We start from the raw sequence: 27,676 nt of genomic DNA on the forward strand, positions 1-27,676 counted from the left end.
AAAGGCAACTACGATGGCATGAGGCACAAGTTGGCTATGGTGGACTGGGAAACAGGACTGAAAGGAAGGACAGGGGACAGGCAATGAATAGCAGGCATTCAAGGAACATAGAGGTGCATGCCAGAAGTTGTTTATTCCTATTGGTGCAAGAGTGGAAAGGGAACTGTGGCCAAACTCTGGCTAACGAGGGAAATTAGAGATCGTATTGGATACAAAGAAGAAACATACAAATTGGCAAGAAAAGCTGAGGATTGGGAGCAGTTTAAAGTTCAGCAAAGGCGGACCAAGGGATTGATTAAGAAAGGGAAAATAGAATATGGAAGTACGGTAATGAGGAAAATATAAACTGACTGTAAACATTTCTATAGGTACAGGTATGTAAAGAGAAAAAGATGGACAAAAATGAATGAAGGCCCTTTGCAGACAGAAACGGGGGAGATTCATAATGGGGAACAAAGAAATGGCTGAGGAACTAAGTTTGTACTTTGCTTCTGTCTTCACAAAGTAAGACCTGAATAATGTCGCAGAAGTTCTGAGAAACACAGGGCGGGATTCTCCAACCCCACCCCAGGGCCGACCCCCCGCCCCGCGGCGATTATCCGCCCCGATGGGCCGAGCGGCCGCAAAAAAAAAAATACCCGAGTCCCGCCGGCGCCGTTCTAACCTGCTCTGAGCCAGCGGGACCTCGACGTTGAAATGTCAGGTGGCGGCCGGCGGGGGGGGGGGGGGGGGGGGGCTCCGATGTGGCCTGGCCCGCGATCGGGACCCACCAATCGGCGGGCCGGCCTCTCTGTCCCCCGGCCTCCTTTCTTCCGCGCCAGCACCTGTACTCCTGCGCCATGTTGGGTCAGGACAAGGGAGACACTGCGCGGGTTCGCGTCGGACCCACTGCGCATGTGCGCATCCAGCGGCGCCCATTCCACGGCCGGATCAGCAGCTGGAGCGGCGTGAACCGATCAGAGAATCCCGCAAACAATTTTTAGTGAGGAGCTGAAGGAAATCAGTATTAGTAGAGGTGAAATGGTTTGGGGGAAATTCATAGAATTCCTACAGTGCAGAAGGCAGTCATTCGGTCCATTCAATCTGCATCGACCCTTCGCAAGACCACTCTATTCCTGCAACCCCACCCTCGGGTAATTTAGCAAGACCAATCCACCTAACCTGCACATCTTTGGACTGGAAGGAAACCGGAGCACCTGGTGGAAACCCACGCAAACACTGGAAGAATATGCAAACTCCACACAGTCAACTGAGGTCGGAATCGAACTGGGGTCCCTGGCGCTATGCTAACCACAATGTCATTAAAGGCTGATAAATCTCAAGGGCCTGATAATCTTCATCCCAGGATACTTAAGGAAGTGGCCCTAGAAATAATAGATCCATTGTTGGTCATTTTCCAAAATTCTTCAGAATGCTTCCAACGCATTGGAGGGTAGCTAATGTAAGCCCACTGTTCAAAAAGGGAGGTAGAGAGAAGTCAGGGAATTATAGACCAGTGAGTCTAACAGTAGTGGGGAAGTTGCTCGAGTCTATTATCAAGGATTCCATAGCACAACATTTGGAAAGCAGCGGTATAATAAAACAAAGTCAGCATGGATTTACAAAAGGGGAAATCATACTTGACAAATCTACTGGAATTCTTCGAGGATGTAACTAGCAGAGTTGACCAGAGAGTTTGGAAGAGTGAGAGGGGATCTCACAGAAACTTATAAAATTCTAAGAGGATTAGACAGGGTGGATTCAGAATGTTCCCAATGGTGGGGGAGTCAAGAACTAGGACTTCTAGTTTGTGGATGAGGGCTGAGGTGAGGAGAATTCTCTTCACTGAGTGGTGAATCTGTGGAATTCATGACCACAGAAAGTAGTTGACGACAAAACGTGGGCGGCACGGTAGAACAGTGGTTAGCACTGTTGCTTCACAGCGCCAAGGACCCAGTTCGATTCCCGGCTTGGGTCACTGTCTGTGCAGAGTCTGCTCGTTCTCCCTGTGTCTGCGTGGATTTCCGCCGGGTGCTCCGGTTTCCTCCCACAAGTCCCGAAAGACGTGCTTGCTCGGTGAATTGGACATTCTGAATTCCCCCTCAGTGTACCCGAACAGACGCTGGAGTGTGGCGACGAGGAGATTATCACAGTAGCTTCATGACAGTGTTAATGTAAGCCTACTTGTGACACTGATGATTATTATTACATTGTGTGGTTTTAAGAAGGAATTAGATATAGCTCTTGAGGCTAAAGGGATCAAGGGATATATGGGGTGAAGACTGGATCAGGGTATTGAATTTGATGATGAGACATGAGCATAAAGAATGGCGGAGCAGGCTCATAGGGCTGAAAGGCCTACTCCTTCTATTTTCTTTATAACCCTGTGAAAGAATATTAAAAGATTACAGGCACTATTTGCCATCTTAACTGCTTGCTGTACCTGCATACTAAATTGGTGTTATATGTATAAGTACACCACAGTCCCTCTAAACATCAACATTTACAAGTTTCAAACATCTTAAAAATTTTCTTTATTATTTTCAGTAACAACATTTTCCAAACTTGGAAAGGATAAATGTCACTAGCTATTTGCTGCTTCCCTTTCTCCCTCCTCTCCTCCCCAGCTTCTGTCTTTCCGAGCACTAATTATGCAACTTGGAAACGCACTTCAAAAATCCTGTGGCTTCTCTCAAGACTCTGATGTTGGAACCTACTTCACAGAATGTCCACAATTATTCCAAATCCAGTGACACTCTGCATTATGAAACCCTATTTCCAGTTCCTTCCTCTCCCCAATATTCCGAGATAAAGAAAATCCTCTTTTTAGTGTTGGGATGTTGGGTGTCAATTGTTTCAAAAGGGAAATGGACACGGTGGTTAGCACTGCTGCCTCACAGCACCAGGGACACGGGTTCAATTCCGGCCTCGGGTGACTTGGAGTTTGTACGTTCTCCCGTGTCTGCGTGGGTTCCCCCCTGGGTGCTCCGGTTTCCTCCCAAAGCTGTGTTCGTTAGATGGATTGGTCATGCAAAATTGCTCATAGTGTTTAAAGGTTTTAATTTTTAAAAAAATAAACTTTATTGTCACAAGTAGGCTTACATTAACACTGCAATGAAGTTACTGTGAAAAGCCTCTTGTCGCCACATTCCGGCGACTGTTCGGGTTCACGGAGGGAGAATTCAGAATGCCCAATTCACCTAACAGCACGTCTTTTGGGACTTGTGGGAGTAGACGAGCACCCGGAGGAAACCCACGCAGACACTGGGAGAGCGCGCAGACTCCGCACAGACAGTGACCCAAGCCTACTTTTAGGTTAAGTGGAGTTATGCGGTTACTGGGATAGGTTGGGGAGTGGGACTAGGTAGGGTGTTCTTTCAGAGGGTCGGTGTAAACTTAATGGCCGCCTTCTGTAGGTATTCTATGACAGTACATGAGATATGGGAATGGTTTACAATGTTTTTCAGCAATGGGGGTCAGGAAAATAAATATTTGTGGTCTGCATTCAATAGAATCGTGGCTCTAGAATGTAGGAGGTGGATCTGTAGAAAAGATTTTTTAAAATATATATTCATTTGCGGGAATTGGGTGTCACTGGTTAGGCCAGCATTTATTGCCCATCCCTAGTTGCTCTTCAGAAGGTTGTGAGTTGCCTTCTTGAAGCGCTGCAGTCCTTGAGATGTACGTACATCTGAGATGTACTGTTAGGGAGGGAGTTCCAGGATTTTGACCCAGTGCCAGTGAAGGAACGGCGATGTATTTCCAAGTCAGGGTGGTGAGGGACTTTGAGGGGAACCTCCAGGTGGTGGGGTTCCCAGGTATCTGCAGCTCTTGCCCTTCTAGGTGTTGGTCATGGGTCTGAAAGGTGCTGTCTAAGGCAGGCATTTTCAAAGTGGGGGTCTCGACCCGCGTGTGGGTTGTGGAGCTGTCCATTGAGGCATTCCCGATTGTGGGAATTAACACGCAACGGCCACAGCAGCCAGCTTTCAACAAAATGCGGGCGCACTGCGCATGCGTGCCCGCCCATCAGTGCACATGGGCTGCACCCAGCGAGAAGCACAGCCTCCTCCTGACGTCAGTGCGCTGACCCAGGAGAAAATGTTTTTTTCAAATTCGGTGTAATCTTCCTGCCTGAAGCGAGGCAGAGAGCAGGTCAGGCGTCCCGAACGCTGACATTACATGCTTTGGGTGCGATAGCAATTCCTCCATTTTGTCAGCACCAATTTAAAATGGATTGTTTTGTTATAAGAAAGAGAGGGCCAGAGACAACAGGCCAGGGTCTCTCAACTAAACCTGCTGGAGAGAGTGACTCTGGAGAATCCATTGCAGGACAAAGCAGTGGCTGTGTGAGCTGTTCAAGAGGGTCCGCAACACTACAAAGCAGTGCTGATGTGAGCTCCAGGGCCTCTGGTGAACAGCCCATTAAGAAGAAGCTGAAATAAGAACATAAGAACTAGGAGCAGGAGTAGGCCACCTGGCCCCTCGAGCCTGCTCCACCATTCAATGAGATCATGGCGGATCTTTTGTCGACTCAGCTCCACTTTCCGGCCCGAACACCATAACCCTTAATCCCTTTATTCTGCAAAAAACTATCTATCTTTATCTTAAAAACATTTAATGAAGGAGCCTCTACTGCTTCACTGGGCAAGGAATTCCATAGATTCACAGCCCTTTGGGTGAAGAAGTTCCTCCTAAACACAGTCCTAAATCTACTTCCCCTTATTTTGAGGCTATGCCCCCTAGTTCTGCTTTCACCCGCCAGTGGAAACAACCTGCCTGCATCTATCCTATCTATTCCCTTCATAATCTTATATGTTTCTGTAAGATCCCCCCCTCATCCTTCTAAATTCCAACGAGTACAGTCCCAGTCTACTCAATCTCACCTCGTAATCCAACCCCTTCAGCTCTGGGATTAACCGAGTGAATCTCCTCTGCACACCCTCCAGTGCCAGTACGTCCTTTCTCAAGTAAGGAGACCAAAACTGAACACAATACTCCAGGTGTGGCCTCACTAACACCGTATACAATTGCAGCAGAACCTCCCTAGTCTTAAACTCCATCCCTCTAGCAATGAAGGACAAAATTCCATTTGCCTTCTTAATCACCTGTTGCACATGTAAACCAACTTTTGCGACTCGTGCACTAGCACACCCAGGTCTCTCTGCACAGCAGCATGTTTTAATATTTTATCATTTAAATAATAATCCCTTTTGCTGTTATTCCTACCAAAATGGATAACCTCACATTTGTCAACATTGTATTCCATCTGCCAGACCCTAGCCCATTCACTTAGCCTATCCAAATCCCTCTGCAGACTTCCAGTATCCTCTGCACATTTTGCTTTACCACTTATCTTAGTGTTGTCTGCAAACTTGGACACATTGCCCTTGGTCCCCAACTCCAAATCATCTATGTAAATTGTGAACAGTTGTGGGCCCAACACTGATCCCTGAGGGACACCACTAGCTACTGATTGCCAACCAGAGAAACACCCATTAACCCCCACTCTTTGCTTTCTATTAATTAACCAATCCTCTATCCATTAATTTCCCCTGAATGCCATGCATCTTTATCTTATGCAACAACCTTTTGTGTGGCACCTTGTCAAAGGCTTTCTGGAAATCCAGATATACCACATCCATTGGCTCCCCGTTATCTACCGCACTGTTAATGTCCTCATAAAATTCCACTAAATTAGTTAGGCACGACCTGCCCTTTATGAACCCATGCTGCGTCTGCCCAATGGGACAATTTCCATCCAGATGCCTCGCTATTTCTTCCTTGATGACAGATTCCAGCATCTTCCCTACTACCGAAGTTAAGCTCACTGGCCTATAATTACCCGCTTTCTGCCTACCTCCTTTTTTAAACAGTGGTGTCACGTTTGCTAATTTCCAATCCGCTGGGACCACCCCAGAGTCTAGTGAATTTTGGTAAATTATCACGAGTGCATTTGCAATTTCCCTAGCCGTCTCTTTTAGCACTCTGGGATGCATTCCATCAGGTCCAGGAGACTTGTCTACATTTGGCCCCATTAGCTTGCCCATCACTACCTCCTTGGTGATAACAATCCTCTCAAGGTCCTCACCTGTCATAGCCTCATTTCCATCAGTCACTGGCATGTTTGTGTCTTCCACTGTGAAGACCGACCCAAAAAACCTGTTCAGTTCCTCAGCCATTTCCTCATCTCCCATTATTAAATCTCCCTTCTCATCCTCTAAAGGACCAATATTTACCTTAGCCACTCTTTTTGTTTTATGTATTTGTAGAAACTTTTACTTGTGATCGCTCCTTCCGAGAGGATCCCTAACTATGAGATCCTGAATCAATCCTGTCTCATTACACAGGACCAGATCTAGGACCGCTTGTTCCCTCGTAGGTTCCATTACATACTGTTCTAGGAAACTATCGCGGATACAGTCTATGTACTCCTCCTCAAGGCTGCCTTGACCGACCTGGTTAAACCAATCAACATGTAGATTAAAATCCCCCATGATAACTGCTGTACCATTTCTGCATGCATCTGTTATTTCTTTGTTTATTGCCTGCCCCACCATAATGTTACTATTTGGTGGCCTATAGATTACTCCTATCAGTGACTTTTTCCCATATTATTCCTGATTTCCACCCAAATGGATTCAACCTTATCCTCCATAGCACCGATGTCATCCCTTACTGTTGCCCGGATGTCATCCTTAAATAACAGAGCTACACCACCTCCCTTACCATCCACTCTGTCCTTCCGAAAAGTTTGATACCCTCGGATATTTAACTCCCAGTTGTTACCATCCTTTAACCATGTTTCAGTAATGGCCACTAAATCATAGTCATTCACGATGATTTGCGCCATCAACTCGTTTACCTTATTCCGAATACTACGAGCATTCAGGTAAAGTACACTTTTGTTGGCTTTTTTTACCTCTGTTCTGAATCTTAACACCTCGATCAGTAACCTCTCCTAAGTTATATTTCCTCTTAACCTTTCTCCTAATTTTCCTTGTCGTTGAACCCATATCTTCATGTAACAACCTGCCGCGTCGCTTACCATTCATGTTTTCACTTCCCGTTTTATTTGTTTTAATATTCCTGGTCCTATTCACTGAGCTCCCCTCAGTCACTGTACCTTGTGCTGTCGCCCTTTTTGATTTTTGACTATGGCTTCTCTGCCTTACCCTCCCCCCCCCCCCCTTACTGCCTTTTATTTCTGTCCCTGGTTTACTACCTTCCAACTTCCTGCATCGGTTCCCATCCCCCTGCCACATTAGTTTAAACTCTCCCCAACAGCTCCAGCAACCCCCCCCCCCCCCCCCCCCCCCCCCCCCCCCCCCCCCCCCCCCCCCCCCAGGACATCGGTTCCAGTCCTGCCCAGGTGCAGACCGTCCGGTTTGTACTGGTCCCACCTCCCCCAGAACCGGTTCCAATGTCCCAGGAATTTGAATCCCTCCCTCTTGCACCATCTCTCGAGCCACTCATTCATCCTCTCTATCCTGACATTCCTACTCTGACTAGCTCATGGCACTCTAGCAATCCTGAGATTACTACCTTTGAGGTCCTACTTTTTAGTTTAACTCCTAGCTCCCTATATTCAGCTTGTAGGACCTCGTCCCGTTTTTTACCTATATCGTTGGTGCCTATGTGCACCACGGCAGCTGGCTGTTCTCACCCCCCCCCCCCCCCCCGAATGTCCTGCAGCCGCTCCGAGACATCCTTGATCCTTGCACCTGGGAGGTAACATACCATCCTGGAGTCTCGATTGCGTACGCATAACCGCCTGTCTATTCCCCTTACAATTGAGTTTCCTATCACTATAGCCCTGCCTTTCTTCTTCCTGCCCAGCTGCGCAGCAGAGCCAGCCACGGTGCCATGAACCTGGCTGCTGCTGCCTTCCCCTGGTGAGCCATCTCCCTCAACAGTATCCAAAGCGGTATATCTGTTTTGCAGGGAGATGACCGCAGAGGACACCTGCACTGTCTTCCTACTCTTGCTCTGTCTTTTGGTCACCCGTTTTCTATCTCCCTCAGTACCTTTCACCTGCGGTGTGACCAACTCGCTAAACGTGCTATCCACAACGTCCTCAGCATCGCGGATGCTCCAAAGTGAGTCCGTCCACAGCTCCAGAGCCGTCAAGCGGTCTAACAGGAGCTGCAACTGGACACACTTCTTGCACGTGAAGGAGCCAGGGACAGTGGACGTGTCCCTGAGCTCCCACATCACACACGAGGAGCATGACACGGGTCTGAGATCTCCTGCCATGTCTTAAACCTTCGGTTAACTTCAACTACAATTTCAACAAAAAAAACAACAAAGAAGAAAATAAATAAATATACCACTGAAAAGAAACAGAAACACTACTTACCAGTCACTTACCAGGGATAAAAAGCACTTCCTCCCCACCCGGCTTCGAATTCCCACCTAGATTCAAATTCCCAAACTCACTCTTGGTTGTGTCTTCTCTGGCTCACTGGGAGAACTCACTGGGAGTGAGTTTACAAGTTGCTCTTTTTAAACTGTCCTGAATTGGCTCCCCTCCCCCACCTGCTTTTAGATCAAGGTAGATTTAAATGACTGACACTTAACTGCCAACCAGTTATGTGAGTGGGTGGGGCAGCCCTTGTTAACCTACACTGCACAATTCTAGCTTAATTTAAATTAATTTAAACTGCTGAAATTTAATAGGAGCTCCTTTACTGATTTGATTCAATTCCCACCTAGATTCAAATTCCCAAACTCACTCTTAGCTGTGTCTCACTCCTGGCTCTGTCTTCTCTGGCTCACTGGGAGAACCTGCACAAAGCAGTATAAAGACGATTTTTTTACGGTATGGATTTCTTAATTGTGTGAAGGTCGGGCGTCGTGGGTCCCAAAGGATGGCCGGTTGGTAAAAAATGGATCCCTGGAAAAAATGTTTGAAAAACACTGGTCTAAGGAACCTTGACAAGTTACTGCTGCAGTGTATCTTGTAGATGGTACATACGGCTGCCACTGTTCATCGGTGATGGAGGGTTTGAATGTTTATGGAAAGGGAAGCAATCAAGCTGGGCTTGGTAAAGCAATGAAAGGAGGTTGGAGTGAAATGTGAAAGTTGCCTTGTTTGACCCCAATTATAGTTATCGTCCCTGGTTGTTAATGTGTTGCTATGAGACTGAATGAATCCCTAGATCATTCAGAATTGGGTATTCAATTATACTTATTGTCAGGAAACAGCAAAAATTATTTTATCATCCAATCTCAATTGCATGATCAATTGTCTGCTGGTCAATATCTCAAATGTCTGAAGGCTCATTTTAACAAAAAGCAAATTAATAATTGTGAAAGCAAAATACTGCCGATGTTTGGAATCTGAAGTAAAAACTAAAAATTCTGGAAATATTCAAATAAAAGCATGAAATAACGGAAGGCAATTCGGGCAGCATTTGTGGAGAATTAATACTTAAGAATAATAACATTTCATGAGAAACTGTTTAATTTTTGATATTGAAGAGTTACAGCTCTGGAATGACATTACAAGTTGCCTCCTAAAAGCTTTAAAATGTTGATAATTAAAACATCGGGTCTGGGATTCTACGATCCCGCGCCGGTCGGAGAACCGCGCCACGCCGGGCCGCTGATTCACCGGCAACCGGAGAATCGGCGGCAATCGCGCCCACATGGTCGCCGCCGCGCTGGTCGGGAGCCGTTGAAAGCAGCCCGCCCCTGGCGAGTCTCCACACCTCGCCAGGCCAAGTGCCAGCTGAGTTCCACCGTGTGTGGGTTATGCATGGTCCTACCCGGCGGGACCTCTGAGCTCTGGCTGCGGGAGCCGTCCTGCTGGGGGGCGGGGGGGGGGGCAGCCTCCAGGGTGGCCAAATCGGCCGGCGGGCTATGTTCCTCCGCGCCGGGCCCCGCCATATTGATCGGGGGCCGGCGCGGAGACGGTAACACGTGCGAACCCGCGCCGGATTTCGAGCGCCGGAGTAGCGGACACCACTCCGGTGCCGCACTAGCCCCCCTCGGAAGGGGTGAATGCCTGGGCCTGGAGGCCCTTTGATGCCAAAGTCGCTCGCGCCGCTTTTGACTCCGGCGTCAGAACTTGGCCGCAGGATCGGAGAATCCCGGCCCTGGGCTCAAATGTAATTAAGACGCGAAAAGTAGCAAGGAGAAATTCAAATCAGTGATTACAATTCATGTTCCATCCTCATTCAGGCATTTTTGGTTTTGATTGAAGATTAAAGCAACAGTTTGTAATTTTAATGGATCAATTTCATATAGTTAGAATCCATCTCAATAAATGGGGACAAAAGTACTTTGTAAATTTGAATATTTTGATGTCAGTATTAAGTGACAGCAAGCTAACCTAAGCATGGTCAATTAAACTGCAATTACCGTTTTCCCCTAAAGTTGCATTTAGTGCAAGTCACCTTCAATGTATGTCACCTCAAATCTAGTGAAGTGAAAAGAATTGTTTCCAAAAAAAAATTAAGATGTATTTGTTGCCTGTGTGAAAGAATGAAAGCTCATTTAAAGCAATTACATTGAAAAAGATGACTGATACTCCCTGGACAGAAACTGTAGAACTGCAGTACGCTGTGAATCATTAGTACAGATTATATTCTTGCTAAGCTTGCTTAGCATTGCATTCAGTGCTTACTTTTGATTTGTGTATATGTCTATGCACTATGGTATGAAAATTGGTAACATTTCATTTTAAGCTTCTGTTGTAAAATAATTTAAGTGAACAAGACTTCCAACAATTTGTGTGACACATAAAGGAATATATTAAATGCTGCATTTCAAGTCTCTACATTGACGCATGAATGAATGAATGCAAGTTCCTTCCAAACCTAAGAGACAATTATCCTCCCTAACTCTCCTCCCTCCCTCTCCTCCCTCCCTGTCCTCCCTCCCTGTCCTCCTCAACTCTCCGCCCTCCCTCTGCTCCCTAACATCTGTCCGCCCTCCCTGCCCTTCTGCCCTCTCCGTCCCGCCCTGCCCCTCCGTCCCGCCCTGCCCCTCCGTCCCGCCCTGCCCCTCCGTCCCGCCCTGCCCCTCCGTCCCGCCCTGCCCCTCCGTCCCGCCCTGCCCCTCCGTCCCGCCCTGCCCCTCCGTCCCGCCCTGCCCCTCCGTCCCGCCCTGCCCCTCCGTCCCGCCCTGCCCCTCCGTCCCGCCCTGCCCCTCCGTCCCGCCCTGCCCCTCCGTCCCGCCCTGCCCCTCCGTCCCGCCCTGCCCCTCCGTCCCGCCCTGCCCCTCCGTCCCGCCCTGCCCCTCCGTCCCGCCCTGCCCCTCCGTCCCGCCCTGCCCCTCCGTCCCGCCCTGCCCCTCCGTCCCGCCCTGCCCCTCCGTCCCGCCCTGCCCCTCCGTCCCGCCCCGCCCCTCCGCCCGGCCCCGCCCCTCCGCCCCGCCCCTCCGTCCCGCCCCGCCCCTCCGCCCCCCCTCTCCGTCCCGCCCTCTGCCCACCCTCTCCGTCCCGCCCTCCGCCCACCCTCTCCGTCCCGCCCTCCGCCCACCCTCCGTCCCGCCCTCCGCCCACCCTCCGTCCCGCCCTCCGCCCACCCTCTCCGTCCCGCCCTCCGCCCACCCTCTCCGTCCCGCCCTCCGCCCACCCTCTCCGGCCCGCCCTCCGCCCACCCTCTCCGTCCCGCCCTTTGCCCACCCTCTCCGTCCCGCCCTCCCTCTCCATTCAGCCCTTCGCCCTCCCTCTCCATTCCGCCCTCCCTCCCGCCCTACTGCCCTCTCCCCCTCTCTCCCTCCCTACCCTACCGCCATCTCTCCCTCTCTCACTCCCTACCCTACCGCCATCTCTTCCTCTTTCCCTTCCTACCCTACCACCATCTCTCCCTCCCTCCCTGCCGCCATCTCTCCCTCCCCTACCGCCATCTCTCCCTGCCGCCATCTCTCCCTCCCCTACCACCATCTCTCCCTCCCTACCGCCATCTCTCCCTCGCTCCCTCCCTACCTCCATCTCTCCCTCTACCGCCATCTCCCTCCCTCTCTCCTGCCATCACCCTCCCTCTCTCCTGCCATCACACTCTTCCTCCTGTTCCCCTCTTCCTTCCTCATGCTCCCCCCTCTCTCCCCCTCCCTCTCACCCTCTGTTCCCTCCCTCTCACCCTCTGTTCCCTCCCTCTCACCCTCTGTTCACTCCCTCTCACCCTCTGTTCACTCCCTCTCACCCTCTGTTCCCTCCCGCTCACCTTCTGTTCCCTCCCGCTCCCCTCCTCTCTCGTCCCCTCCTCTCTCGTCTCCCCCCCCCCCCCTCTCTCTTTCTCCCCTTCTCTCCCCCCCCCTCTCTCTCTCTCCCTACCCCTCTCTCCACCCCTATCTCAAAGGTTGGGTTAAGCTTCAGCTCTCTTCACTAAATTGAATCCTGACATTGGTCACAGGTGCGAAATGCAGCATGTTTTAACAATGACAAGTATTCTGGGCAATGATAAAATGGCGATGCTGTATTTTCAGCCATTAGTTAATCCATGTCAGCATTTTCTCCGTTTTTTTTATGATTTCCGTTGGCCTGTTTGAACTGCCAGCCTGAGACACAAAACCTTTTTTAGAAAATGCTGCGCGTCACATATTAAACAAGTAGCACTTGTACCAGACTTGTAGAAGTAGGTCTCTTGTGTTCGTGTGTAGTTGTCTCACACTCCATTAACATCAGCTTATTTTGTGTGTGAAGAATTGAGATTTCATGAACCATATTCATTTTTTTAAGTTTAAATAAGCTAATATCAATTGGAGTGACATAAACTGATCCTAATGCTGCTTAAGCCAATTAGCTTGATTTCTGCTAGCCTGTTAGAACTACCAAACTGAAAGACAAAATGTTTTTTTAGAAAAAAGTTAAGTTGAGTGTAGCCTTTAATGATGCTTAAAAAAACAGGCACCAGACTGCATTGACTATTCAACTTGTGTTGTGTTTTGCAATATAATTTTAAAGGTCTTTGAATTTAAAAGAGTAGATCTATTATTTGATATCTTGTGCTTGTTTTATTTAGCATTCCAGTTTGCCAGTTAGCACTACTTCTGTATGGGGCTCAGTAAACACCAGTCCTACCAACCAGTGGGGAACAGACATAAGCAGTGTCTGGGGTGCTCCAGATAACAAGAACACAAATGTGGGCTTCTGGGATGAGGCTGTGAAAGAAGTGGGGCCTCCGGCAAGAAACCAGACCTCCAAAAGTAACAAAAACAATTCGAACCCTGGGTAAGAAAACAAATTATTTTAATCTCATTCCTGATATAATTGATAGTTTACTGTAACAATTTAAATACCAGAACAAAATCTTTCTCACTGAATAGAGTTGCTTTCAAAAAACAAAATCCACTCGACCTTTTGCAAAAAACAGGTAAACATTTTGTCAAGTTGTGTGTAGAGAAATAATTTTCAATTGGATTGACTTTGCAGTCACTGAAAGCGTTATTCATGAAGGTTATTTATGCGGGCCTGGCCTCTCAACCTTGCCCCTCGTCTGAGGTCTGGTGATCCTCCAGTAAAATCACCACCAGTCATCTCTCTCCCTCAAAGGGAGAAAGCAGCCTATGGCCATCTGGGACTATGGTAACTTTACTTTTACTGAAAGTGGGTAGACTTCAGGACTTCTTTCTTTTAGCTTAATATTGGAAGTCATTCAGCAACAATAATATGGATGTGCGCACACACTCTAATAATTTATCCAAATCCAGTGACGTGCTTGCTTTTAATAGGAGTCAAGTAAAGCTCTGTTGCAGTTAGTAGAAGAATCACATAAGTATTTTTCTTGTGCTACCCAATCTTGTTGTTTCTCTAATATATTTCCTTTTCTCAAAAGGGCAGAATATGGGCATTGGGCAGTAGTGTTTTTTTTAAAATTGCAGTTGGTGAACCATGAGTTATTTAAAATGTACTTTTCATGGTGTTCAACCGACATCAAAGTGTGTATTTACATTTATCAGTAAATGGACATTGTAGGTAACTGTAGAGAAGTGGCTTAATATTAAAACAATTAATTATCTAGCTTGCTCATTTTTAAATCATTTATTTAGTAACAATGAGGCAATCTAATCAACTTTAATCATTGTGGAATATAAATTTAGGTTAGAACACCTAGACTAATGTTACAAGTATTTAGCCCTTGAATGAGGAACTGACTCTGATCCTGTCTTAGTGTTTAAAATTTACACTTGTTTTACACAGTGATCTTTCAGAAAGGACTGTTGCACTGCTTTTCCAAATAGTCATGCTGTTCCCATATGAGAGCTTAACATCAGGAACTTGTGAAATGTTTCCAATATTGCTTGCTGCCTTGCCCCTCCCTCTACTCTGTCCCAGTAAATTTTAAGACTGAAAAAAGAGTGCCGTACTCCACCCCATTGCTGAGAATTGGCACAGTCATATAGTTTTATACCACGGAGAGAGGCCCTTCAGCTCGTCATGACTGCTCCGACCATCAAGCAACATTCTATTCTTATCCCATTTTGCAGATCTTGGTTCAGCCTTGTATGCTATAGCGTTTCAAGTGCTCACCTAAATGCTTCCAAAATAGGGCGGCACGGTGGTGCAGTGTTTAGCACTGCTGCCTACGGCGCTGAGGCCCCGGGTTGATCCCGGTCCGGGCCGCTGTCCGTATGGAGTTTGCACATTCTACCCGGGTCTGCGTGGGTTTCACCCCACAACCCAAAGATGTGCAGGTTAGATGGATTGGCCACACTAAATTGCCCCTTAATTGGGAAAAAAATAATAGGATACTCTAAATTTATTTTTAAGAATGTTTCTTAAATGTTGCGAGCGTTCCCGCTTCTAATAATAATAATAGTAATAATCGTTTATTGTCACAAGTAGGCTTCAATAATGTTACTGTGAAAAGCCCCTAGTCGCCACGTTCCGGTGCCTATTCGGGGAGGCTGGTACGGGAATTGAACCCACGCTGTATTACAAGCCAGCTGTTTAGCCCACTGTGCTAAACCAGCCTCTACCACCCATTCATAGAACATACAGTGCAGAAGGACAGTACAGTGCATTCAGGCAATGATTCCCACCACCCTCTGGTGGAAAAGCTTTTCCTCAAATCTCCTTTAAATCTCATACCCCATAAACTAAATCTATACCCCCTTGTTATTGATCCCTCTACTAAGGGGGAATGTTTTTTCCTATGTACCCTATCTATCTATGTCCCTCATAATCTTGTACACATCGATCAGCCCCCTCCTCCCCACCTTCTCCAGCCTAACGTCATAGCTGAAACGCTCCAGCCCAGGCAATATCCTGGTGAATCTCACTGCACCTTTTCTAGTGCAATCACATCCTTCCTATAGTGTGGCGATCAGATGTGCGCTCAGTACTCCAGCTGAGGCCGAACGAGCATTTTATACAGCTCTATCATACACTCCATACTCTTCTATGCCTCAGCTAATAAAGATATGTATCCCATATGCCATCTTAACCACCTTATCTACCTGTTCTGCTGTCTTCAGGGATCTTTGGACATGAACCCCAAGGTGCCTCATGGTTCTCTGTACTTACTACTGCCTTTCCGTTTTTCGTGTATTCCCTTGCCTTGTTAATTCTCCCAAAATGCATCACCTGACACTTTTAAGGGTTAAAATCCATTTGCCACTGTCCTGGCCATCTGACCAGTCCACCTACGTCGTCTTATAATGTAAGTCTTTCCTCCTCACTATTTACGATCCCATCAATTTTTGTGTTGTCAGTGAACTTACTGATCATATCCCCCCTACATTCATTTCTAGATCATTAATATACACTGCAAGCAGCATGGAACCCAGCACTGATCCTGCGGTACATCACTGGATACAGACTTCCAGCTGCAAAAATAACCTTTGAGCATCACCTTCTGCCTCCTGCCACTAAACCAGTTTTGGATCCAATTTACCAAATTGCCTTGGGTCCCATGGGTTCTTGCCTTGATCAGTCTCCCACGCAGGACCATGTCAAAAACTTTACTGAAGTTCATGTCAACTATATCAACTGCACTGCCCTCCTCTACACATAGTCACTTACTCAAAAAATTCAATTTAATTTGTCAAAACATGATTTCCCCCGACAAAGCCATGGTGACTATCCTTAATTAATCATTGCCTCTCCAAGTGGAGATTAATTTTGTCCAGAATTTGTTTTCCCCCAATTATTTCCCTACCACTGATGTTAGACTCACTGGCCTGCAATACCTGGTTTAACCCTACTTCCCTTCTTGAATAATGGTACCACATTAACTACATCCTAGTCTTCTAGCACCTCTTGTGTGGCCAGAGAGGATTTGAAAATTAGTGTCAGGCCCCTGCAATTCCTTCCCATGTCCCCACAGCAGCCTAGGATACATCTCATTTGGGCCTAGGGATTTATCCACTTTTCAGGCCGCTAACACCTCCTACCTCTCGATACTAATCTGTTCAATTATATCACAATCCCACTCCCTGTTTTCTGTACCTACATCGTCCTTCTCCATAGTGAACACAGATGCAAAATGTTAATTTAACACCCCACCTACGTCTTTCGGCTACACACACACGTTGGCATACTGGTCCCTAATGGGCCTAGCTTTTTCTCTGGTTATCCTCTTGCCCTTAATATACTTATGAAACATTGTGGGATTTTCCTTAATTTTGCCCTGCAGTGCTTTTTCATGCCCCTCTTCACTCTTCCAATTTATTTTTTAGTACCCTCCTGCACCTTCTATACTCCTAGGGCATCCATTATGAGCCCCCTCTGTCCACCAGAGAGTTTCTTTTTTCCTTATCCAAACCTTTTTTTTAATTTAAAGTACCCACTTTTTTTTTTTCCAATTGAGGGGCAATTTGGCTTGGCCAATCCACCAACCTGCACATTTTTGGGTTGTGGGAGTGAGACCCATGCAGAATGTGCAAACTCCACACGGACAGTAACCCGGGGCAGGGATCAAACCTGGGTCCTTCGTGCCGTGATGCAGCAATGCTAGCCAACATGTGCCACTGTGCCGCCCTTCCTTAGCCAAACCTGTATATCCCTTGACATCCTGGGTTCTCTGGACTTTTTGGTTCCACCTTTTAGCTTTACGGGAACATGTTGGCTTTGTATTCTTTCTTTTTTGAATGACTTCCACTGCTCTGATATGGATCTTTGTAGAAGTAGCTGCTCCCTGTCCACTTTGGCCAGATCCTGCCTTTTCCATTTAAAATAGGCCATCTCCAATTCAGAACCCTTATTTCCTGTACATCTTCGTCCTTTTCTATAACTACCTTAAATCTTACTGAGTTATGAACACTATCACCAAAATTCTCCCCCACTGGCTCCTCTAACTCCTGCCTGACTTCATTCCTTAAACTAGGTCAAGTACTGCCTTTGTGGGGGCTTTCCCCAAGCTGGCTCAAAAAGCTCCCTGGATGCACTGAATTCTGCCCACTCTAAACCTTTCACTCTTTGCTTATCCAAATTAATATTGGGGAAGTTGAAATCCCCTACTACTTTTACCCTATTGTCTTGCACTTCTTTGAGATTCTCTGAGGGCAGCACGGTGGCACAGTAGTTAACACTGCTGCCATGCAACACCAGGGACCCAGGTTTGATTCAAGCCTTGGGTGACTGTGTGGAGTTTGTACTTCCTCCGCCTTCGGTTTCCTCCCACAGTCCAAAGATGTGCAGGTTAGTTGGATTGGCTGTTCCAAATTGCCCCTTGGTGTCCAAAATAAGTTAAGTAGGGTTACGGGGATAGGGTGGTGGGCTTGGGTATGGTGCTCTTTTAGAGGGTCAGTGCGATGGGACGAAAGGCCTCCTTCTGCACTAGTGATTCTATGATGTTTGCCACCATATCTACTCTTCTTTCTCTCCCTGACTGTTTGAGGGCTGAAAGGGGCACACGCCTCCGAAGACATCCTCCCTCCTCACTGCAGTAAATGACTAATATTGCGACACTACCACCTCTTTTACAACGACAACTCCCCCATCTCGCCTGAAGAATCTATACTTGGAATATTGAGCTTCCAGCCCTGCACCCCGCCCCCAGCCTTATCGCTGTGACAGCAACTCTTGACTACCACAACTTTGCTGGAAAAAACAAATGCACTTCATTAATGCCATTTCCAATCTCCACTGATGTTAAAGTAGCCAATTGGACATTACTGCCCCCTGAAGAAAACCACAGCAACTGTTTAAAACAGTCCAGTTTGGATTTTAGACCTATCTTTCCCCCCCCCCCCCCCCCCCCCCCCCCTCCTCCCACCACCCCCATACGATTCTGCCTCCATCACTGTTTTACCCATGGCAGGGGCATATCCATGGTCAGGTTAGCAGCCTGGTAGCTTTATCTGTGTAAATTGGTGTGCCAGGCAAGGCAGGGACGAGTTGTCATCCTGTGGGCGCCTGTGTTTAGTGCAGGTACCTGCATTCCAACCCAAGGTCATATCCCCCTTTGACCCAGCCCCTAAAGCCCAGCTGCCCTTAACCACTATCGCTGGGGTGTGCCAGCCAAGCACTTACAATATTGCGGATTTACTTTGAAATTTGGCTCCATAGCCACCTCTTGTTTGGGAACTACTTGTAATCCCAGCCGGAACCTGACGCTGTTGGAACTCCCGAGCTGCTGAGCAGTACTCTCAAGGCAGAACTTCCTCCCAGATGCGGGTAGAAATCTCGACCGTGGGCAGTTAACACTTTTCCAGCATGAAGTGCTACGAGGCAGCCAGCATTGTGGTGGATTGGTTACCTACTGACTTTTTTAGTTGAGTCAGGTGTGGTGGTGGGAATATGGTGCCCTGTAAAATCCAGCCCATAATTGTTTTGCAAGATTTAATACAAAACAATTTGGTGCTCTTTCAGAAAGTCACATGGAGTTCAAAACAAAGCAAATAAAAAGGCTGAAGAGGAAGAAAAGCTTAAGAAGTTGTTTCAAGGTGTGAACAAGACACATGATGGATTTACCTTGTGGTGTGAACAGATGTTACATGTTCTCAACACAGCCAACAATTTGGATGGTAAGAAACAGTTTGCACAGTTAAGTTTTGCACTCCTAAAATATTTTTTTTAAAAAGTAACTTGGAAATGTGGAATATCTAGTACACAAACTTGTGAGATACCATGTATTGTAAAATAATAACTACCTTTATTAGTGTGACAAGTAGGCTTACATTCACACTGCAATTAAATTACTGTGAAAATCCCCTAGTCGCCACACTACGCCACCTGTTCGGGTACACTGAGGGAGAATTCAGAATGTCCAATTCACGTCTTGTGGGGGGGAACCGGCGCACCTAGAGGAAACCCACGCAGACCGGGAAGAACGTGCAGATTCCGCAGACAGTGATTCAAGCCAGGAATCGAACCTGGGTCCCTGACGCTGTGAAGCAACAGTGCTAACTACTGTGCCACCCTAGAGCTTAGTGATACCAGTGTAGTAGTAGCATCATCTAAAGGCAACTTCCCTTCTCGATGTAACAGTTCAAAAGTGCTAATATTGTCCAAGTGTACAAGCATTTGAAAGCCTGTTACTTCTATGCAGCAACCTTACAACATTTTCTCAGGATGTTTCACTTCTCCTGCCTGATGACTTGAGCAAATCCAAGTAAACATTAATCTGTGCATGCCTTATTTACTGCGAAGCGCCTCTAGAGATGAACCAATTTAAAGAATTACAAACTCCTGTCTTTGTGCAAAAAAGCCACAAGCAATTGTGGTAAAGTTAGCCAGACAAAAAAATAAACCCCCCGATCGGCCGTGCGCCCGAGCCTTCCGGTCGGGGGCAGAGGAATTCTGGATGGACCTCTGGCAATGGCCCCCCCCCCCCCCCCCCCCCCCGGCGGCGCGGCATACTCGCGGCGCTGCCGATTTTCGGTGCCCGGAGAATCGCTGCACTGGCGGCGGGCCCGATTCCACCGTGAAACTGGATTCTCCGCCCCGGAGCCGGCCGCGATTTCGGCGGGGCTGTGGAGAATCCAGTTCATAGTCTAAGTGTGGGACATAAGAGTGAGTGAACCACTTTCTGGAACAGTTGTACCATCTTCTACATTTTTGAATTAGCAGTTAGCACTGCTGCCGGGGACCCGGGTTAAATTCCGACCTTGGTTGACTGGCTGTGTGGAGTTTGCACATTCTCCTTGTTTCTGCATGGATTTCCTCCGGGTGCTCCGGTTTCCTCCCATAGTCCAAAGATGTGTGCAGTTTCTGTGGATTGTCCATGATCAATGTGCGAGGTTACAGAGATAGGACAGGGGCTTCGGCATAATTACTGTGCTCTTTGGGAGGGTCGGTGCAGATTCGATGGGCCGAATGGTGGCATCCTGCACTATAGAAATTCATACGCATGTTTAATATAACTTAACTATTTTGTTAATCCTTCTTGGAGTGCATTTATACTAACAGTTCAGACTGATGGGTTAACTGCTTAACAGTTTTGCATCATTAATCTAATTCCTGTTCCCTTAACTCTGACAATTTTCAAATCTAGGTGTTCGTCTGTTTTCAGAAGCCAGTCGAAAGATTGAAGTCCAGTCTGGCTATGTGACAGTACTTTTAGACATTTTTGTACCTGCATAAAATAATTTTTATGATGAATAAGCTACTAGAGTATCAGAAAATAAATTTGTTAAATACATTAAACCTAAAGATTATTTAAAATGATATAGAGCCTCCTCCTCTGCCAAAAGATGATCAAGATAGAACACGGGTCCATTTAGGATTTCAAGAAGATATAGTATTTGTGCAGAAATTAATTCAATTATTTCTCGCGGTCAGCTGATGTTTCAATGTCTATTTTTCCATAGTTCCTACGTTTGTCTCATTTTTGAAAGAAGTTGACTCTCCTTATGAAGTTCATGATTATGTCCGAGCTTACCTTGGTGACACCCCAGAAACAAAGGAATTTGCAAAGCAGTTTCTAGACCGACGTGCCAAACAGAAAGCCAGTCAACCGCAGCAACAGCAACACATACAGCCAGAACAGGTCAGTGTAAAAAAAAAAATGAATTTAAAGTTTTATGAGTTATTATGACTACATAGAAATAATTACTTTTCATTGACAGTTAATCAGTATTACTTAACACCCCAATACCCTACCAAGCCAGCTCACACAGACATAAGTACGGTAGCATTGTGGGGGGGGGGGGGGGGCAGCACGGTAACATTGTGGATAGCACAATTGCTTCACAGCTCCAGGGTCCCAGGTTCGATTCCGGCTTGGGTCACTGTCTGTGCGGAGTCTGCACATACTCCCCGTGCGTGCGTGGGTTTCCTCCGGGTGCTCCGGTTTCCTCCCACAGTCCAAAGATGTGCAGGTTAGGTGGATTAGCCATGATAAATTGCCCTTAGTGTTGGGTGGGGTTACTGGGTTATGGGGATAGGGTGGAGGTGTTGACCTTGGGTAGGGTGCTCTTTCCAAGAGCCGATGCAGACTCGATGGGCCGAATGACCTCCTTCTGCACTGTAAATTCTATGATAAAGTACAGCATCCATTGTTTGTTGAACAAAGCACTAAGATGGGGCTTTAATTATTCATTGCATAAAAGTCTAGTGCTAGTTACCCTTGGTTTGACTTTGCGTCCACCAGTCCTAACAGACTGGTGTATATCTAACGTACAGCTGCCAAAGCCGTACATTATTCAAATTGGGCTGGGCTACATTACTTATTACCAGGTTTTGTTAACCTTGGCTAAAACGACTTCTGGGTGCGGCTATGCAGAGCTAGGTCGCATATTCGGTAGCTCCCGCTTGGAACGGACTTTTGGGCTCTTTTACAGGGCCCCCACGGCACTTGTTTGACATTTCCCGGTGTGGGAAGAAGACTGCAGCATTCTCCTGACAGTGTCCCCCAGGAATGTTATGTCTTTTGGCTACCAGACCCGGCAGAAACAGTAAAAAATTTGGCTTGAGCTGCAGCAATAGACAAAGGCCTCTTCCAGCATGCAGGCGGGGGAAGGGCAAGCTTAAAGCTGCAATCTGACTTGACTCTATCAAAGGTGGAGCAAATGGAGGAGGATTTCAAAAGATGGGACATGTTACCGCTCTCGCTGGCGGGTAGAGTGCAGTCGGTCAAAATGGTGGTCCTTCCGAGGTTTCTGTTTGTGTTTCAGTGCCTTCCCATCGTGATCACTAAGGCCTTTTTTAAGAGAGTAGGCAGGAGTATTATGGGGTTTGTGTGGGCGAATAAGACCCTGAGAGTAAGGAGAGGGTTCCTGGAACGCAGTAGGGACCGAGGAGGGTTGGCGTTGCCAAACCTGGGGAGCTACTACTGGGCAGCAAATGTGGCGATGATCCGCAAGTGGGTTATGGAGGGAGAGGGGGCGGCATGGAAGAGGATGGAGACGGCGTCCTGTAAAGGAACGAGCCTGGGGGCGTTGGTGACGGCACTGCTGCCGCTCTCGCCGACAAAGTATACCACGAGCCCGCTGGTGGCGGCAACGCTAAGGATCTGGGGCCAGTGGAGACTGCACCGGGGTGCAATGGGAACATCGGTGTGGTCCCCGATCAGGGGTAACCACAGGTTTGTCCCGGGGAAGATGGACGGGGGGGTTCCAGACCTGGCATCGGGCGGGGATTGGAAGAATGGGGGACCTGTTCATCGACGGGACGTTTGCGAGCCTAGGGGCACGAGGAGAGGTTCGAGTTACCCCCGGGAAATGCCTTTAGATATATGCAGGTGAGGGCTTTTGTGAGGCGACAGGTGAGGGAATTCCTGTTGCTCCTGGCACAAGAAGTTCAAGATAGGGTGATCTCGGGTGTATGGGTTGGGGAGGGCAAGGTGTCGGAAATACACCAGGAGTTGAAAGAAGAGGGGGAAGCGCTGTTAGAAGAGTTGAAGGGTAAATGGGAGGAGGAGCTGGGGGAGGAGATTGAGGAAGGTTTGTGGGCTGATGCCCTAGGTAGGGTTAATTCCTCCTCCTCGTGTGCCAGGCTCAGCCTGATACAATTTAAGATGGTCCACAGAGCGCACTTGACGGGGGCGAGGTTGAGTAGGGTTCTTTGGGTTAGAGGACAGATGTGGAAGGTGCTCAGGGAGCCCGGCGAACCATGTCCATATGTTTTGGTCATGGCCCGGCACTGGAGGGGTTCTGGAGAGGAGTGGCGGGAGCAATATCTCGGGTGGTGAAAGTCCGGGGTCAAGCCAAGCTGGGGGCTAGCAATATTTGGAGTGGTGGACGAACCGGGAGTGCAGGAGGCGAAAGAGGCCGGCATTCTGGCCTTTGCGTCCCTAGTAGCCCGGCGAAGGATCTTGCTAATGTGGAAGGAGGCGAAGCCCCCCAGCCTGGAGGCCTGGATAAATGATATGGCTGGGTTCATAAAGTTGTGAGAGGATTAAGTTCGCCTTGAGAGGGTCTGCGCAGGGGCTCTACAGGCGGTGGCAACCGTTCCTAGACTATCTCGCGGAGCGTTAGAGGAAGGTCGGTCAGCAGCAACCTTGGGGGGGGGTGGAGGGGGGGGGGTGGGGGGGGGGTGGAGGGGGGGGGTGGAGGGGGGGGGGGGAGGGAGGGGGGGGGTGGAGGAGGGAGGGGGGGGGTGGAGGAGGGGGGGGGGTGGGGGGGAGGGGGGACACTGCCTGGGAGGGTGGATGAGCAAGAGATAACATGAAGGGTTGGGGAAACTGGCACGTACGGGTGAGGGCCAGTGTACAAAGCTGTGTAAATATATCATTTTGCCATGTATATATCTTGCTCAGGGCGATTTCTCGTTTTCTTTTGTTACCGGGGGTGGGGAGGGGTTTGTAAGGGAGAAAAATTGTGTTAAAAAAACTTTAATAAATATATTTAAAAAAAGAAACCTTGGGCTTAAACCAGCCCACAAATTCAGGAGACCAATAGTAATGTTAAACTCCTCCCTCTTCACTTTCAACTTTACTGAGAAGAACTGGGAATTCATGGTCTCTATCTTGTCAAAGAAATCCAATCTATTAATTTTCCTGATTTTTTTTTTTTTTTTTTTTCTCCCTCAATCTTGTATCTGTCTATTCCTCTCTTTAGTCTTTCTTCCCTCTCTATTGCAACTGACATTTCTGACAGCATTATACTTCCTCAAATACAAATAGTTGGTGATTGTACAGAAATTACAAAAGCTTTTTGTTTCGCACATAAGGACAGGTGCAAGAATGCAAATTTAAATGGAGCAACAATTTATACTGCATGGGAAAGGGGTAGCTGATTGATTAGTGGGTCGGCTCTGATTGGTCAAGACATTACCCTGGTGAATATACTAGGGAGCAATTTTCCCCCATGGTTTTGTTTATTCAAAAAATGCGCAGTGCCTGGACATATTCCTTTTGCCTGCAGAGGACAGCTCTGCATAAGGATATTTGTAACTTATAGGAAGTGTAAATGAGCTATAATGCAAGCCCAATTAATTGTCTTGAATTGGTCATTAGTGTAATGCTCAGTGTAATACTTGGCGCACTGTACGTGTTATTACACGTACTTAACATCCACTAACAGAATGCTGCCAAAAAAATTATAAGCTTTCATACAAATGAGTAATGTAATATTTCAATTTCAGTGCTGCTGTGATGGCAGGTACATAGGCCATATGTCCCAACAACTAGCGGATTATAACAAACAGCATGTCCCATCCGCAGTTCATTGACCATACTCAAATCAATCCATGTTTGAAAACATAATGTCTACCGTTAGATGTGATCCACGATTTGGCAGCTCTTGCAGAACAATCCCAAATGAGCAAAGAATTACACTAACAATCAATTTAAGATTATATGTCAATGCCGATTCGAGGGAACCATAGATTTGAGCCAGGGAAGTGGGATGGACATTTTCAGAGATGGGAGGAGAAAGGAATTAGGACACTAAAAGATTTGTTTCTTGAGGGTCGGTTTGCGGGATTGAAGGAGCTGGGAGCGAAGTATGGTCTGGAGCAGGGAAAATATTTAGATACATGCAGGTTCGAGACTTTGCCAGAAAGGAGATACAGAGCTTCCCAGTAGAGCCGGCTTCCACATTGCTGGAGGAGGTGCTGACGATGGGGACTGGAGAAGGGGTAGTATCGGCGGTTTATGGGCTATTTTGGAGGAGAAGGTGCCGCTGGAAGGGATCAAGGCAAAGTTGGAGGAAGAGTTGGGAGAGGGTATGGAGGAGGGGTTCTGGTGTGAGGTGCTCCGGTGGATGAATGCCTCCACCTCGTGCGAGAGGTTGGGGCTGATACAGCTGAAGGTGGTGTATAGAGCACACCTTAGAAGGGCGAGGATGAGCCGGCTCTTTGAGGGGGTAGAAGATGTGTGTGAACGCTGCGGGGGGGAGCGTAAACCATGTTCATATATTTTGGTCCAATCCAAAGCTGGAGGATTACTGGAAGGAGGTGTTTAGGGTAATCTCTAAAGTGGTGCACGTGAAACTGGTCCTGGGCCCTCGGGAAGTCATATTCGGGGTGTCGGACCAGCCGGGGTTGGAAACTGGCGCGGAGGCAGATCTTGTAGCCTTCGCCTCGTTGATCGCCCAAAGGCGGATCCTGTTAGGGTGGAGATCAACCTCTCCACCCTGTGCCCTGGCGTGGCGGGGGGACCTGCTGGAATTCTTGACGCTTGAAAAGGTCAAATTTGAACTGAGGGAAAGGATGAAGGGGTTCTACAATTCATGGGCGTTATTCATTATGCACTTTCGCGAATTGGATTACATCGAACACTAGGGGGGTTGGGGGCTGGGGGGGTTGGGGGGAGAAGGACTGAATGTGTTAATGGTGACTATGGGTGATTCCTGATTCCTTTTTGTCAGGTGTGTATGTTAACATGCGGGCTAATGTTTGGGGTTTGGTGGGTGGATGGGATCGTTGTTATTGATATGGGGATTGATATTACATTCGCTACTGATTATTGTTTATTGTTCGGTGTAAATTTGGGAGAAAATGTGAAAAAGGAGAATAAAAATATTTTTTTTCAAACTTAAGATTATATGTATATGTGTAGGGACCTGCCCTCTCCACACAAAAGGGCTCTGATCTGACATTGTACCTTTTTTGAATACTCAAAAGCATGGTGGGCAATAAGTCCCTGCTACAATCATCATGGCAACATCTCGCCCAATCAGAATCCCCTTTTCTCATGCAGTATAAATTGTTTTCTTTGAAATATGATACATGCAGGGCTGTTTAGCACACTGGGCTAAATCGCTGGCTTTGAAAGCAGACCAAGGCAGGCCAGCAGCACGGTTCAATTCCCGTAACAGCCCCCCCGAACAGGTGCCGGAATGTGGCGACTAGGGGCTTTTCACAGTAACTTCATTGAAGCCTACTTGTGACAATAAGCGATTTTCATTTCATTTCATTTCATTTCTTGAATCTGTCCTGATGAATGCAAGACACAAAACCTTTAACAGTATGTCTCTTTTTTTTCATCAATTCCGCAAATACGTTCAGTCATTTACATAAGACGATAAGACAGGAGAAGAATTAGGCCATTCAGCTCATCTGGTCTGCTCCGCCATGCGATCTTGGCTAATATGTTTCTCACCCCCATTCTCCTGCTTTCTCCCCATCATCCCTGATACCCTATTAATCAAGAACCTATCTATCTATGCCTTAAAGACACTCAGTGATTTGGCCTCCACAGCCTTCTGCGACTAAGAGTTCCGCAGATTCACCACCCTCTGGAAGAAATTCCTCCTCATCTCTGTTTTAAGGGATTGTCCCTTTAGTCGGATTGTGTCCTGGTTCCAGTTTTTCCTACAAGTGGAAACATCCTCTCCACGTCCACTCTATCGCAGTATCCTGTAAGTTTCAATAAGGTCCCCCCTCATCCTTCTAAACAACAAGTACAGACCCAGCGTCCTCAATCGTCCCTCACACGACAAACTCTTCATTCCAGGGATCATTCTTGCGAATCTCCTCTAGGCCCTTTCCAAGCATATCCTTCCTTAGATACGAGTCCCAAAACTGCTCACAATAAAACAAAAGGGGTCTGACCAGAACCTTATACAGCCTCAAAAGTACGTTCCTGCTCTTGTTTTCTAGCCCTCTCGACATGAATGATAACATTACGTTTGCCTTCCTGTCGACTGATCCTGCATGTTGACCGTAAGAGAATTTTGAACTTAGAACTTGAAAGTCCCCTTGTGCTTCTGATTTCCTAAGCCTTTTCCCATTTAGAAAATAGCCTTTGCCTCCATTCTTCCTTCCAAAGTGCATAACCTCACACTTTTCCACATTGTAGTCCATCAGTCACTTCTTTGCCCACTCTCCTAACCTGTCCAAGTCCTTCTGCAGCCCTCCTGCTTCCTCAATACTACCTGTCCGTCTGCATGCCTTTGTATCATCTTCAAAATTAGCAACAGTGCCCTCAGTTCCTTGTTCCAGATCATTAATGTGTATTGTGAAAAGTGGGCACGAAAGTTTGATCACATCATTTTCCTCCAATACCTCTCCTTCTTTGTCCAACATTGTGGAACTCTTTGCCAACCGATTGTAATCAGAGTATCTTCTTCCTGACCCCACATTCTTATCTCTGGAATTACCCAAGTAGCTAACCTTGGCTTTCCTGCTCTTTCTTGTTACATGTTGTCACTTGGTGACACCTGCTACAGGCCAAGGATCAGCATCCATCTGTATTCCTACATTGGATGATCAGAAGTTTTCTCTAATTAAATATTGGGAAGACTGAAGCAATTGCTTTTGGCCCCTGCTCCAAACTTTGTTCCTTAACCACTGTCTTTACCCAGCATCCTGGCAACAGTCTTGATATTAAGCCAGTCTATTCGCAACCTTGGTGATGCATTCAACCCCGAGATTAGCATCTAACCTCATTCACGCCATCACTTAAGACTGCCTCGTTCCACC

The 27,676-nt window shown here is 47.4% G+C and overlaps 1 protein-coding gene across 4 annotated transcripts in view; it reads left to right on the forward strand.

Annotated features, from left to right (window-relative positions):
- The window catches only part of gigyf2 (GRB10 interacting GYF protein 2), a 261,643-nt gene that overhangs the window by 226,637 nt on the left and 7,330 nt on the right, over positions 1-27,676 (forward strand). For all 4 annotated transcript variants that reach the window (XM_072474612.1, XM_072474615.1, XM_072474614.1 and 1 more), the window contains 3 exons: positions 12,948-13,156; positions 18,740-18,894; positions 20,680-20,858. In XM_072474612.1, the coding sequence (XP_072330713.1) occupies positions 12,948-13,156; positions 18,740-18,894; positions 20,680-20,858 (543 nt within the window). The remainder of the gene's footprint in view (positions 1-12,947; positions 13,157-18,739; positions 18,895-20,679; positions 20,859-27,676) is intronic.

This window comes from Scyliorhinus torazame, chromosome 14 (assembly GCF_047496885.1).
Source record: "Scyliorhinus torazame isolate Kashiwa2021f chromosome 14, sScyTor2.1, whole genome shotgun sequence".
Taxonomy (NCBI): domain Eukaryota; kingdom Metazoa; phylum Chordata; class Chondrichthyes; order Carcharhiniformes; family Scyliorhinidae; genus Scyliorhinus; species Scyliorhinus torazame.